Genomic DNA, 16,622 nt, shown 5'->3' with positions numbered 1-16,622 from the left:
TTTACAATATTAGCAAACACTGTTGGTATTGGCAACTTTTCAGAATTATAGGATTAAAAGTACTGCTAACTTCTTTTGGAAACATTAGCAAAAAATTTTGTATAATGGGTAAAAACAGTAGCTTACATGTATTGCAAAATCCTAAGCTGCAGTAATGCTAGTTACTTTTTGGACCAAACTTCAGCTTCAATGGCAGCGTCATGATGATTTTGGTAATTTCTTGAGTTGCCATCTTAATTCATACCTTTAGACTTGGCAGTCCCTTTTAAGTAAAAAAAAGTCACTCATATCTGCATTCTTCAGTATTTTCATTAACTTTTCTGATAACTGTATTCTTCTTTCACAGATTTACACTGGCAGGTATGTTGCCCCAAGCATCAAACTGTGAAGAGGAGCCAGTGATTGGTATTGTGAAAGAATTGACAGACGATCGCTTCAAAATCCATTACTTGAAAGGGACCTACAGAGGGAAGTGGTCTCCATTAAACCTTCCAAGGACAAGGGAACCTTGGAAGAAGTTCTTCCAAAGGAGTGCATTATTCTCCATTCCTTTGAACTTACCGAAGCAAACAAGTTACAGGTAACAACAAGGAGGCATTTGATGGAGAAATATACCGGTACTTCCCTCAGGAATCCTTCTAATAATTCATAAACCTCAGTTACAATGAAATAGAGTCCTAAAGTGTGACATCACAAATATTTGAATTTTCGAAATTATGGGATTTGTTAGTATGATGATCGCTGAAAAATGCCTACTTGCCAAAAATCAGCATTGAGACAAAATAAGAAGGATTTGTATGGAGTCATTGAGGCATAACACAGCTAATATATCACCCCCAAATGGCAACAAGATGCTGACATTTGGCAAGTACATTACTCGCAAAAAATTTCGGACGATTTTAATTTCGGACAAAAATAGTGTCCGAACATAAAACCGTCTGAAATTTTTAAGCGTCCGAAATTTTAAGCGTCCGAAATTTTTACAGACAGTATAGTATAAAACTTTAAAAGTACTTTCTGGGCGATGGCATCACATATTCAAAGCCAATATACCTGATATGCCTAGAGTTCAGATTAGGCGGCTTTGCTCAGTCGTTCTTTTTATCACTGGAAAGGAAAATATTTGAGACACTGCTTGAGGCATAAGCTTGATTGAGTTTGTGTTATTTTCTCGTTGGTGTATCCGGCTGTAAAACCTTGAAGGTACAGTAAAACTATCATTTTCACAGATTTTATTTCAGTCTAATTCATGTTTTTTAGTCGTAAATTTACTTTAGGCATTTTTCAGCGCAGTGTCCGAAATTTTTGTCCGAAATTTGTCCGAAATGAGGGGAAAAGTGTCCGAAAATTAAACGTCCGAAATTTTTTGCAAGTAATGTAGGCATTTTTCATCATGTTCTTTCCGAATATACTAACAAATCCCATAATTTCATAAATTTAGTTTTTTATGACATCATCTCTTTGCATGTACATGCATGTAGGGATACAGTGTACTCTGCCATTCTTAAGGATGGTGCTTACTTTTGTTACTGCGCATACATTCTGCGCATCTCAGATACTCTGATTTCCTATGAGTTGTGCCTAGTAATAAAGGGATATTTTTGAGCAGTTTAAAACTATGCAAAGAAATGATAACTTAGCAAGTGTTCTTGGTTTCCAAAAAGAAAATTGGAGGTAACCATGCATTTTTCGGAGATAATAAAGCTTCAATTTGGAAAAAAATGCCATACATTCCTTTATATTTTACAGAATTATTGTTGCTTAATTATCTCTAAAAGATGCGTGGTTACCCCCAATTTTCTTTTGGATTCACATAGCCCTTGCTATGATCTGCTTTCCCTGCATAATCATAGACAGCGCAAAAATACTTCTGTGTCAGTAGGCACCGTGCTTAATGTTCATGTTAATAGTGCCCTTGACAAAGATTAGGAGAAAATGATGATAACCCTAACCCATTATTTTTTGGGGGAAATGATGTAAACTAAGTACACCACGTGAAATTACTATACTGCTAAAAAGGTTTTTATGAATGTCTCAGGATTTTCATCCACAAACTCAAAATTTGAATAACATGGCTTTTCTACATAATTGACTTTGGGAGTGAAAGGGTTATTAATGTTTTACAGGGAGTATGTGCCTTTACCAAAAGGGTCAAATCTTTTGTAACTCCAGGTAAAGCAAGATTTTTAGGCACTTATCAATTCTGTGTTGGTGACACGAAGCTGTACTCAGAAAACAGCTTTAGGCTTTTATGAGGCCAGAAACTAGTACCAGTATGTTTTTCAAACATTAATTAGCATTGTTAGTTTGAATTGCTGTCTGGGTGTTGGTATTGCATCATCTTTTCTACTCCAGCCATAGATAATTGAAGACTACATGTGTTAGTATAATATCATTCAAGCTTGTTTTTGGTCATAGCTTATTCAATTTTACTATTAGACATCAGACACAGCTGTTTTTTTTTTTTTTTTTTTTTTTTTTTTCTTGGGGGGGGGGGGGGGTCAAACTGTCAAGCTCCTAGAGTTTCCAATATAATACATGGCATTTTATTTAATTTAGACCATTTGGGTAAACTGGAGTATTTTGAAATATGGAGCAATGTCCCTAGGTGGTCATTGATTATTAAGGTAATTATTGAATGCAGATGCTTTCAACACCTGCATCTTAGCTGAATTCAGTCAATTTTAGGCCTATTTTAACCATAAAACAGGATGCAGAATTTCTGCATCCAAATAAGATAGTCACTGCTTTTGTAATTAGCTTTTTGCAGATTTTCTCGGTTTTCACCGAGTGCAGAATTTCTGCATCTTAGCTGAATTCAGTCCATTTTAGGCCTATTGTAACCAATAAACAGGATGCAGAATTTCTGCATCCAAATAATATAGTCACTGTTTCTGTAGTTAGCTTTTTGCAGATTTTCTCGGGTTTTCACCGCGGGCAGAATTTCTGCATCTTAGCTGAATTCCGTCAATTTTAGGCCTGTTTTAACCATAAAACAGGATGCAGAATTTCTGCATCCAAATAAGATAGTCACTGTTTTTGTAGTTAGCTTTTTGCAGATTTTCTCGGTTTTCACCGCGTGCAGAATTTCTGCATATTACTTTCTTTCAGAACTGTTAATGGTATGTTAAACTGTCTGAAAGTTGTTGCTGTCAAATAAAGGCTATCTTAACTGAACCAGTTTGGTTGTTGTTGGGAATAGAACATTCTCAATGAGCACGGTATAGGCTTCGAGGAATATTCACTTTCTCAACGGTAAATTCTAATTTTGGAAAACCCATTTTAGTTTGGAACGCTGATTCCTTCTCTCCCGACGCTAAAGGGCGGCAGTGTCGATCGAAATGTGCTATCTCAACAATCACACAAGGAAAGAAAAAAAAGGCATTGCAAAGAGTCTAATTAATAAATGAGCATATGACGTGAATGAACGCAATATTATTGCCATGTTCTCTAGAAAGCAGTCTTCTACGATCCGCAATCAATTGAATTTTAAGAATGTTTCAAAAACGTCGAAAAACAGGAAACTTTTATTGTGGTTTTAAATAACATTTACAATGAAATTTCTGAGATCTTAACCAGTCAAAATTAGATGGAATGAATTACAGTAAACATTGACAAGTCGGACTAAATATTGTACTTAAAATTGTTTTAAGATGATTTTTGAACGAACCGCATGGCATATTTAAAGTATGATAATTATCAAAAGATTCCGCTGATAGTACCCCCTAACCCCCCCCCCCCCCCCCCTCCTCCTTCTTCAGCCTCCGAGCGAGTTCTTTGATCTTGATTAATATAAGAGAGACAACTTAATATTGCATTACTTTAGGTATAACGAATTATTATAATCTGAGGCATTGTGTTGCCAAAACACATCAGCCTCACAAACAAAATTGATTAAAAGAAACATAGCTTTGCAGTAATGACCACTCATTAGTTTTCCGTCTAACTCATGGTCCAAGCTCTCCTACAAATCACCATACAATTCTCACAGCTGACGGAAAGTTCTGCTGTGGTACAGCCCCAGTATATTCACTATGTTTTAATCAACTAACATGACTGTGAAAACTTTACTGGTCTTACGCGGAAACAAAATTATATCCAACAACTTACAGATATCTCAACCACGTCAGATTTGCAAATATCTCGTTAGGTATGGAGAAAGAAATTGGACCACTTAAATCTACAGTTTTAACCTTAAAATCATCAAACAATACATCATGAGTATTGTATATTTAAACATGATAGTTTCACCTTTTCTATCAAGAACATTTTTTTGTTGTCGAGGCCAGAAACGGTAGCTTTGCAGAAAAAGAAACTCCGACCCAGCAATTCCAATGGAAGGCATGAAAAAAATAAATAAATAAAAATAATAATAAAAAATAAAAGTGAAAACGACTTTCGCACCCCTTTTCCTCCCTTCCCCAAAAATGGCGTCCTTTGCGTCAAAATCTTATTTTGGTTTTCGTAATAATGAAATTAACTTATTCAAAAGGGTAAAATAAATCGATTTGGGAAAGAGAAGAGGAAAATGGTGAGACTTGGCTTGGCAAAAATTAAAATGGCCGCCTGTGAGTGTTTCATGTTATTCTAAGCTTTAAGCTGCCTGAAGCGGAAAGGCGGCGAACCTGGTGCAACTCACTTATGATTGCTACAAAGCGTCTCATTTTCTTTGGCGTCGAGTTTTGTCATGGAAGGACTTCAAAGAAATATGCTGAATCTTCTAAACCTTGATCGGTTCGGCTCTGTTGTAACAAACTCAAGTCAATTTCAATTGTTAAAGGTCGCACGACGTCACGCTTCAGTTTCAGTTTATTGTTTTTGCAATAAATTGTACAAAAGCAAAAAGTTATTTATTATTATTTAAACACTAATGGCGAGGAAGCCAAAGGGAGGCCACCGGGCTTATAAAGAATGGGCTTCCTCAATTAAGTAATAATAACAAAGTATATACATGGGACCAAAATAAATGGCAGAGCAACAGTCATATTGACCATAGTTGGGCAAAAAAAAAAAATAAAAACGGAAATGAAAGTGAAAAGCAGAGGTAAATAAATAAAAACGCTACGCTATTTGAGTTCATTCATCTGTAACGGTCGCTACTCTCCGTTTGATTTAGCCCTATTTTAATTAAAAAAAGAAGATTCGGCGAGGGTAACACAACTTGAGGTTTTTTGTCTGATTACTTTTTCTATTTCACCATATTACCATCATTTGAAAGGTTACCCCTACAGCGTAAGTTTTCTAAAGATATAGTAACATATGCAATGCAGAACTTCGTAATAACGTGACCCTCAAGTGGCAAGGGACAGAACATAAAATTGTGAATTACAAGGACGGAGCCTGATAGAGGAATTGCGTATTCGTTTCTTGCAGCTTCGTCGCCCGCTATTTTAAGATTGCGCCATCCTTTTTTTAGTTCATCCTCTCATATCACGCTACCCTATCTTTGAAGAAAAATACAACTGCTTGTAGTCTTGTTTTTTTTGGTTTGTGAATTTTTCTTTTTACGTCACCATTTTTCTTTGTGGAATCCCAATAAAATATGGACAGTTTTTCCTTTGGACAACACAAGCGGTTTTATGAATTTATTGAAGAAAATAAATTGAGCCAGCGAAAGGTCTCATGCCTTTTCATGGTATTCGAAACCCCTCGCACATTTAAGGAACAGATCACCAAATCCTCGGCGTAAGTGTTGATTGTAATGAGGTGTGGATGAAGACTATTGGTACGATTTTCAAAGTGGTAAAGATATGCGTGACGGCTAACACCTTGCATAACGAAGCATTATATTTGGATGTAACGAGAAAAATGCATTTGAAGAAGCCAAAATAAAATATATACGTAAACAGAACACGAATCTACACATAAAAAACTACATAAAATTCATCCTGGGTTGGGAAGTACACAAAATGCAATAAACAGGACCGGGAAAACAGACTTACTTAACATACACGAAAACCAACTAAAAGGCGTTCGCCATTAGACTAATCTCTTTTGCTGATAGAGCCATGTATATCGATCACTTCAGAATCACTGATCATTCTGATTAGCGCCCAAAACACAAACATTTGCGCTTAACTCAGATTCAATAACGATTTTTGCATTTTTATCAACATTCAAAAACACTTTTGGGCATTCTTATGCGTCATTCGACATGCAAAAGAGAAAAATATACTTTCATTTGCGCTAATATTCAAGTCATTAACACCATCTTGAGAGTCAATAGAGGTAATAGACAAACATTAACGTGCATAAACCATTTATTAACATTTTTATCACACTGTTTGAAATTCAATAGCATTCCTGGACGGCGTTAGTGTGGATATGACAAATATTAATGCGCTTGTACAAACATTTGAGCGTTTTTTAGATTCAATATACAAAAATCGATTTATGGTGTGGCCTCAATGATTTAGCAATAACACTATGCAACACATACATGTGCAGTTCTGGTCCCGATGTTTACAGCACGTTTAATTTAATCCAGTCACGATAATTTATCATACCGTCTTGCTATCATTTTCATACACTCTCCACTGGTTTACATACCAATTTCAGGTCACGCTGAATGACCTTAATAAAATTGGTACCCCTAATAACAATAACCACAATGAGGACTCTAAATTTTATCTTAACAATCAAAGGAGGAGGAAACTGGAGTGTCAGAATTGATCCCGAGACGAGGAATCAAAGCGTTCTATGGCTACGAAATTGCAAACAAAAAAAATACTTACTCCCTTTAATAACCAAATGTCAAGCAACTTGATTGTAACCATGGCAATGCACAGTTCTTAAAGTATCCCCTTCAGTCGCCCCCCACCCCTCCCCCCTCCCTCGCCCCAGGACATCCATCTGGAATACTGACAATGCACTGAGTATATGGTACAAGAACGCAATTGTATTGACAAGAGCCAAATAATCATTACTCTGTGTGGTACTTACAGTCGCTGGAGGGAAACCAAGGAAGAGAAAATGCCCTCTGGTAAATTCTGCAGCTGGTTATTCTGTAAATATCTGCAAGTTAACAAAGTTTGAATGTTAGATAATAGTCCCTACTGCTCAATCATCTTGCTTAATTTTTTTATCTGTGTTGCCAAAACACATCAGCCTCACAAACAAAATTGATTAAAAGAAACATAGCTTTGCAGTAATGACCACTCATTAGTTTTCCGTCTAACTCATGGTCCAAGCTCTCCTACAAATCACCATACAATTCTCACAGCTGACGGAAAGTTCTGCTGTGGTACAGCCCCAGTATATTCACTATGTTTTAATCAACTAACATGACTGTGAAAACTTTACTGGTCTTACGCGGAAACAAAATTATATCCAACAACTTACAGATATCTCAACCACGTCAGATTTGCAAATATCTCGTTAGGTATGGAGAAAGAAATTGGACCACTTAAATCTACAGTTTTAACCTTAAAATCATCAAACAATACATCATGAGTATTGTATATTTAAACATGATAGTTTCACCTTTTCTATCAAGAACATTTTTTTGTTGTCGAAGCCAGAAACGGTAGCTTTGCAGAAAAAGAAACTCCGACCCAGCAATTCCAATGGAAGGCATGAAAAAAATAAATAAATAAAAATAATAATAAAAAATAAAAGTGAAAACGACTTTCGCACCCCTTTTCCTCCCTTCCCCAAAAATGGCGTCCTTTGCGTCAAAATCTTATTTTGGTTTTCGTAATAATGAAATTAACTTATTCAAAAGGGTAAAATAAATCGATTTGGGAAAGAGAAGAGGAAAATGGTGAGACTTGGCTTGGCAAAAATTAAAATGGCCGCCTGTGAGTGTTTCATGTTATTCTAAGCTTTAAGCTGCCTGAAGCGGAAAGGCGGCGAACCTGGTGCAACTCACTTATGATTGCTACAAAGCGTCTCATTTTCTTTGGCGTCGAGTTTTGTCATGGAAGGACTTCAAAGAAATATGCTGAATCTTCTAAACCTTGATCGGTTCGGCTCTGTTGTAACAAACTCAAGTCAATTTCAATTGTTAAAGGTCGCACGACGTCACGCTTCAGTTTCAGTTTATTGTTTTTGCAATAAATTGTACAAAAGCAAAAAGTTATTTATTATTATTTAAACACTAATGGCGAGGAAGCCAAAGGGAGGCCACCGGGCTTATAAAGAATGGGCTTCCTCAATTAAGTAATAATAACAAAGTATATACATGGGACCAAAATAAATGGCAGAGCAACAGTCATATTGACCATAGTTGGGCAAAAAAAAAAAATAAAAACGGAAATGAAAGTGAAAAGCAGAGGTAAATAAATAAAAACGCTACGCTATTTGAGTTCATTCATCTGTAACGGTCGCTACTCTCCGTTTGATTTAGCCCTATTTTAATTAAAAAAAGAAGATTCGGCGAGGGTAACACAACTTGAGGTTTTTTGTCTGATTACTTTTTCTATTTCACCATATTACCATCATTTGAAAGGTTACCCCTACAGCGTAAGTTTTCTAAAGATATAGTAACATATGCAATGCAGAACTTCGTAATAACGTGACCCTCAAGTGGCAAGGGACAGAACATAAAATTGTGAATTACAAGGACGGAGCCTGATAGAGGAATTGCGTATTCGTTTCTTGCAGCTTCGTCGCCCGCTATTTTAAGATTGCGCCATCCTTTTTTTAGTTCATCCTCTCATATCACGCTACCCTATCTTTGAAGAAAAATACAACTGCTTGTAGTCTTGTTTTTTTTGGTTTGTGAATTTTTCTTTTTACGTCACCATTTTTCTTTGTGGAATCCCAATAAAATATGGACAGTTTTTCCTTTGGATAACACAAGCGGTTTTATGAATTTATTGAAGAAAATAAATTGAGCCAGCGAAAGGTCTCATGCCTTTTCATGGTATTCGAAACCCCTCGCACATTTAAGGAACAGATCACCAAATCCTCGGCGTAAGTGTTGATTGTAATGAGGTGTGGATGAAGACTATTGGTACGATTTTCAAAGTGGTAAAGATATGCGTGACGGCTAACACCTTTTTTTTTTTTTTTTTTTTTTTTTTAATTTAAACAAGCTTTATTTAAATACGCAAATACACTAATACACTTAGGTTGCTTACACTTATATAAATTACTTACACTTATACAGTATCTGAATTTTACAAAGTACTTTTCTGTTAAGTTAAAAGAGAAAAAAAAAGACAACTAAGTAATAGAGAAAAAGAAAAGAAGAGACGAAAAAAAATTATTAAGATAACAAAAGAAATTAAACGAAAAAAACTACAAAATCGGGCCTCTGCATTAGCTTACATATGTGAGTTACGAAAAAAAAAATGCATCGCATCATTCATTTTGATTGAGAGCAGAAATTTCATTTAAGCACATTTTTCTAATTTCCATTGAATAGTAAGTTTGTTTACAAGTTCATCTAAAGACAATTCTTTCTGAAGGTGTTTAGAGGAGTAGATATATTGCTTGACCAAGATGATGAGTAAATCTAGCCTGCGTCTCTCGGGGTCCGAGAGCGCATCAGTTACATGATGTATATCACGAAAGACAATTTGTTCGCTCGAGAGTGTTATTGTAGTACCTTGGCACTGGTTGAACCATGATATAATTTGCGAGTAAAGTTTTACAGACTCCCTGTAATCAATAAAGGTGTGTTCTATTGAATCAGCACTAGAGCAATATATACACTTATCGTTATCCGTTAAATGAAATAGTTTGAGTTCTCTTCTTGTTACAGTTATTCTATGCAGAAAACGAAAGCAAAATTGACGGAGTTTGTTATCCTTAGTAAAGCGGTATATATCTTGAAATTTATTTGACCAATCAACAAATTTTTCTGGGAATTTATCCTGCCACTTTTTAACTCCACTTGGAACAATGGAGCCGTGATTATTGAACAACTGGTAATAATTTTTACAGCGCGCTTCAGCAAGATCAAAAAAGGTTTTATTTAACGGAACGGATGCGGAAGTCGAAGAGAGATCAGCTGCAGGTATAAACGTTTGTGTTGCTCTCCTTTTCAACTCAGATGGAATGGCTGAAATTAGTTGAAAGTAGTGCAAATAATTTGTGGCAATGTTAAATTTGTTGCTAAACTCTTCGTATGATAAAAACTTGCCATTTGTATTTAGCACATCCTTTACTGATACAACTCCGCTATCAAACCATGACTTCCAAAATAAGGTAGCATTGTCTATGGTTATCGACTTGTTGTTCCAAAGAATGAGTTCGCCATTTGGAAGGATGTTAGTTGTCTTCTTAAGATCTTGAAAGTACTGAAGAAGTTCTCGATAAAAGAGAGGCAGACCTGTTTTCAAGAGTTTTACATTATAGTTGCATTTAAGGAGAAATAATAAGCTGCCATGTTCTCGAAAGTAGTAATTTGGGATTGCCTTCCATTTATCATCAGACGTGTCCAGTAGTCTACCAATCCAAGCTAGGCGTAACGATTTAATAACCGTGTGAAAATTAACAAAATTGATTCCCCCTTTTTCTACTGGTTGATACATAACTACTCTTTTTATCTTGTCTTTCCTGTTTTTCCATAGAAAGGCAAAGAGATTCTCCTGAACAGTTTTGATAATCGATTCTGAAACAGTCAGCATGGATGCAGCATAAACTAACTGTGAAATACCTAAAGCTTTCGCCAATAAAGACTTGCCATATATCGTGAGATCTCTTGAGAGCCACAAGTTCAATTTTGTTTTCATTTTCTTTATCTTCGCGTGAAAGTGTTCTTCAGTACATTTATATGTATTGTAGGATAGATGTACTCCAAGAACTTTAATGGGTTCTTTTGTTGTCTTAGAGTCAAGTACTTTCAAATTACTATCTTTCATGGAACCCATCCACATAGCTTTTGTTTTCTTATTTAATTTTGAGCCTGAAATATTTCCAAAACGATCCAAGATCTGTAAATAAGGTTTGAGTGATTCAACATTTTCCGTTATTATAGTGGTATCGTCAGCAAACTGTGAAATTTTGACCTCCTGGCCGTCTGGGAGGGAAATGCCTCTGTAATCTGGATCTTGGCGTATTTTTACTGCTAGCAATTCCACAGCGAGGATGAATAAAAGAGGACTTAGAGGACAACCTTGACGGACTCCTCTTGATATATTAAAATACGTTGTCAAAAACCCACCATTCATAACTGCACTTTGTACACCGTTATAAAAAATTGAGATCCATTTTTTCACATTTGGGCCAAAATTGAAAGCGTTCAAAGCTTTAGTAATGAAATCCCATTCAAGGCTATCAAAAGCCTTTTCGAAGTCTATAAAGAGAAGCAATCCCGAGGTATTTTTAGCATCTACATATTCCATTATATCACTTAAAAGTCTTATGTTTTGGCCCATGTATCTTCCCTTGACAAATCCGGTCTGATCTGAATTAATTAATTTTGGAAGGTATTTTTCTATTCTTTTTGCCAAAGCCTTCGTCAAAATTTTATAATCAATGTTAAGTAAAGATATTGGACGCCAATTAGAGAGTTCAGTCAGGTCGCCGTCGGCTTTTGGTATTAAAGTTATTATTCCTCTCCTTTGGGAAAAAGATAGGGACCCGCTTTGGAAGGCTGCATTATAAGAATTTAGCAGATCTCTCCAAATGAGATCATAAAAGGACTCATAAAATTCTTTAGTGAATCCATCTTCACCTGGAGTTTTGTTGTCCGAGAAAGAGCTCACCGCCTCTTTTAATTCCTCATATGTAAAATCGTGTTCTAATGAATCTCGTTCCTCAATATTCAATTGAGGGATTTCAATTCCCTCGACAAATGACTCAAAACTCTCGTTTTCACCTTGAAGTTCGCTATTAAGATTTTTTTTGGATGTATACATATTACTATAAAATTTTCCAAGTTCTTTCTCAATCTGTTTTGGATCTGTTATCGTATCTCCATCCTCTAATTTCACCTCGCGTACAAGTTTTTTTTCATAGTTAGTCTTCTCCAAGTTGAAAAAAATATTTTGTCGGTTTTTCTCCCTGTTCAAGCCATTTTGCTTTGGATCTAAAAATAGCTTCCTTTCCTCTATTTTCATATATCTTTTTCAATTCTTCTTTGGCGGCTTCGTACTCCACAAGAACATTTTGGTCTAAGGTTTCAAAATTCGTATTGCAAATTTTATTGTCAAGATCTTGTAATTCCTTTTGAAGTGTTAATTCACGTTTTTTAAGTTTGTACCTTTTTTCTTTAGAATATCTAATTGCTTTCATACGCATTTCCATTTTGATTAATTCCCACAATAATTGTTTATCTTTAACGTCGGCGTATTTCTCATGTATTTGAGGATAATAGAATGCAATCTGTTCTTTAAAATTGTCATCTTCTAGGAGAGAGTTATTAAATTTCCACGTGCCCGGGCCTCTCTTAAGTTCACTTCTTATGTTAATCTTCAAGAAAGTCGCCTTATGATCAGGTGCAACTGACATTCGAATCTCAGCATTTTGGACTTCTATGGAGATCGAGCGGGATACCAAGATAAAATCTATTCTCGATTTTAAATTAATAGTTTTAGATTCGTAGGTGAAAGATCTTGTTTTGGGGTGCAATTTTCGATAGATATCAATAAGATTCAGTTCACTCATAAGATTGTCAACAGCATCCCTGTAATTCGTAGATTTCCAGGCTACACCCCCACTTTTATCTGCTTTAGTAAGTGTACAATTCCAATCACCCGCGATAATTAACCTGGAGGTATCCGTTTTCTTTAAAAGAAATTCACTTAAGTTTTTAATAAATTCATTTTGGTCTCGATAATCAGTGGGTGCGTAGATATTTACAATGAAAAATATTTCCTCAGAGATTTTGAGTTTTGAAATCAAGATTCTGCCTTGATGATCAGTTTGAACTACGTCGAGATTAAAAGTAGAGTTTGGGTTTGACAGAATACATACGCCCTTAGAGTGTGAAGTTCCATGGCAGAAGAAAATTTTTCCGCCCCATTCCGCAGACCATATTTTCTCATCATCCGGCTGTGAATAGGTCTCTTGCAAACAAAAAATATTGGCTTTTTGCTGTTTTAAATAGCAAAATATTGCTCTCCTTTTGTTTGGATTTCTTATACCTCGCACATTTAGCGAGATAACTTTTAGATTAACCACCATTATTATGTGAAAAAATTGGTTGCATACAAAATATTGTTAGGTTAATGCGAGACCCAGTAGCTAGAAACAGTACGTGACAGGAGACGAAAAAGAATGTAAAACTATTCACTTCTGGGAATAGAACAAACAACCATTCATTCAGACAAGTATGAAAAGGTCGAAAAAAATAAGAAAACATAGATCTGAAGGCCGAAGTTGTTAAAGTTGTTAAAAAGGTTCACAAGATTCACACCTTTAGTGCGACTTCGAGGGCTCCGGACTATTGTTTGAGTGAAAATGCAAACTATGGCGTGCAAATTAATGCATTTTGGCCTGGTGAAGTAGTTTTATGTAAATTTTCGCAAAGTCTACACAAGCAAAGACAAAAACTGACCGGAAAAACAAAAATATTTAAGTATATATATGTATATATAGATAGTGATCCGTACGTAAATAAATAATTTATCGACTGACTAGCGAAATTTAAATTATTGAAAAGAAAAACCATAAGCTAATAATGCTAAGACTAATAAGATTTAGGTAAGCTTGGATGTTAGCTAATCACTGTCATGTTGCCGTGGCAAAAGATAGTCCGGCAGGTTGTCTACTGAGTAGACAGTACTATTGACTGATATATTTTTACCTTTTATGAAAACTTTACCGATGTTCAGTTCCTTGGCTTTCCTATATGCGGCGCGGAGCTTCCCACGTTGCCTTGCTGATTCCGCGGAGAGATCTTTGTCAATGAATACAGATGAGAAGCGAGAACTGTCCATAAGTTTCTTTTTGTTTTCCCAAACCCAATCGCTATCCATTCTTGAGACGAAACGAACTAAAATTGGTCGTGGACGTGCAGGTCGTGATGCCCCTTCTCTTGACTCTGTCGAAGCTTCGTTGCTCACAGCACTGTTCGAAGACGCTGTATTACTTGGATTTCCCGTTCGATGTATTGCGTGGAACATGATATTTTCTGGGTCGGCGCCGAGTTCAGATAGAACATCTATTATTTTACTCGAACACTCCACACTGCTCTCTCCAGGATTTTCAGGAATGTTATAGAAACGAAGATTTTCTCGCCTGGAGTAATCTTCCATCTTAATAAGACGATTTTTAAGAGCGCTAATCTCTTCATTTAGTTTGCTATTTTCTCTGGTAGTGGTGTCGCACTGGTCTTGTAAATCTTTGTTCTTCTGTTTAAGTGATTGTACTTCTTCCCACACGGCGTTCAGCGACTTCGTTACTTCGCTTAATTCTAATTTGACTGCCTGGATTTCACTTTTCAGTTCGTCCTTTGATGCTTTAATGTCTGCGTGGATGCTGGACAGCTTTCCCAGGATCATTGTGTCTGTTACTTCATCTTCAGGGGACGAACTTGATCCACGTGCACGTTTCTTTTCTTGATTTTTAGGCATTCTTTGGTCCAAAGAACTTAATTTGTTGTGAAAACAGCTTCCACGAGTCAATAGGAAGTCATTCAATACTAAACCAGTACAAGTAAAAATCCTCCATGTCACGAAAACGCCATAGTTTGTTGGACAGTTAAAGAAACGTACTAACCGCCATGACAGTCAGCCCCAGCCCCCCCGACGGCTAACACCTTGCATAACGAAGCATTATATTTGGATGTAACGAGAAAAATGCATTTGAAGAAGCCAAAATAAAATATATACGTAAACAGAACACGAATCTACACATAAAAAACTACATAAAATTCATCCTGGGTTGGGAAGTACACAAAATGCAGTAAACAGGACCGGGAAAACAGACTTACTTAACACACACGAAAATCAACTAAAAGGCGTTCGCCATTAGACTAATCTCTTTTGCTGATAGAGCCATGTATATCGATCACTTCAGAATCAATAGCGCGAAGCCCAATAAAAACTAAATTTTGCAATGCGCGCCGTTCCTATAAGGCGGTCTGGCTTTGGCTAAAACACGCGTCACCGCCCACAAAAACAAATATTACATCGATAATATGGCGTATGTATTATTGGAAAAAGAAAAAGAAATAAATATATATTAGCAGGTAGGAAATATATCCATTTCTCCTAGAAATTGTAGCTGTTGTAATATTTATGTATATAATTTCCTATATGATCGTGATTACAGTCTAAATGTCTAGTTGTTCTAGACAGGATTTTCTTGCAGTCTTTAAATCTAGGGAATCTCGCGAGAATGGGTCTATTCCTTCGTTTGGTTAAGATGTTTTGGACGAAATCGGCCATTAAAGTGACTCCATACAGTTATTTGGCGCGCGGCGACTGGGTACTAAAATGGCGCTACCACGCGCAGTTTTCTAACTGATACGGGAATTTTCATTATGATCGCGCGCGAAACAAGGACAGTTTTAGGCTAAAAAAGAAGGCTATTTTACGAGTTTTCCACGGTTAATTTTTCTAAAATTGGATTTAGCTTGTACTTGTACTTCAAAAAATCTTAGGGATAATTATACATGGACAACTGCAATAAATGGCAAAAACGAAAATTGCAGATATTGGCCAAATGTATGTACAGAATTTGTTTTGACTTTACGAGGAGATACTTTGGAGTTTCTCTCTTCTTCACACAAAAAATAGCGAAATTTTACCGCGCAAAATTCGGACAAACCCGTTTTAAAACTAGTTAGAGGTAAAGGAATCAAGAGAGGTATCATCTGCTGGTTGCCATGGAAACCGGGTTTACCGGTTGTAACGGTGTTTTTGGCAAAGCACAAGGACTCCGGTACTCGAAACTGTGTTTGAACCCAGATATTTTAACAAAGCTGAAAGAACCAGAACATCAAGAAAAATATATATCACTACCAGCCAAAACTGAAGAAATGGTTCAAAAAAGAAAAATCTTAGTGGACGGGTCGGCCATGCTGCTTACTCCTCCGCCACGCGCATGCTTGATTTTTAGTGGCATTTAGTCTTAATACCTTAAGGCGGATTAAAGATCCACTTTCTGGCTTGCATATTGGCAACTCCCCATAGTGCTTTCAATTGACGGTAAAGCTCCACTCCTTCGTCCTTCGTCGTCGTTTTCAGCACTGTCAATAGAATCGTCTATATATCCTTTTTTTTTTTATATTTTGTCACATTGTAAACCACATATACTCCCCTCCGAAAAAAAAAGGTTTTAGTTTTCCGGTGATCAAAATTTTTAGCAGGCATTTTGCCGTCAGAACTTTTGGGTTTCCCTGTTTCATGTTGTTTATTACTTGAATTTGTCATAATAGTGAAAAATTTATTTAATATCTTTCTTGTTGACAAATTGTTTGAAATTGACTGCGAAGTAACGGAATTAAATGAAATTTTAATTTTTTAGTTTTGTTTTGAGTTGAATTAGTATCTTGCATCACGCATTATATTCACTATAGTAAGCTTTCCTTGAACTTTCTGATGGGGCGTATACATCCTCGACGAATCTTTTCTCACGTCTCTAAGCGAATAGTGTGAACGCCATACATAATAGGTGATGAGGAGGCCATGTTAGCTGTTACACACATTTGGCGAGCTGTTACTTATCAAAATGCGGCGATATTAGCGAAGCAGAGCTGATCTTGAGAAAAGAGCGGGTATCCG

At 36.2% G+C, this 16,622-nt stretch overlaps 1 protein-coding gene across 1 annotated transcript in view; it reads right to left on the bottom strand.

The window, feature by feature from the left end:
* Positions 1-6,938: 6,938 nt before the first annotated feature.
* LOC146454892 (uncharacterized) overlaps positions 6,939-16,622 on the bottom strand; it is a 128,454-nt gene continuing 118,770 nt past the window's right edge. Inside the window, exon 9 of the mRNA XM_085094972.1 lies at positions 6,939-7,014. Coding sequence (XP_084951098.1) covers positions 6,939-7,014 — 76 coding nt within the window. The remainder of the gene's footprint in view (positions 7,015-16,622) is intronic.

The sequence above is a fragment of the Pavona decussata genome, unplaced genomic scaffold (genome assembly GCF_977016875.1).
Source record: "Pavona decussata unplaced genomic scaffold, jaPavDecu1.1 SCAFFOLD_298, whole genome shotgun sequence".
NCBI classification, from domain to species: domain Eukaryota; kingdom Metazoa; phylum Cnidaria; class Anthozoa; order Scleractinia; family Agariciidae; genus Pavona; species Pavona decussata.
This window is presented reverse-complemented; position numbering and strand designations above follow the sequence as displayed.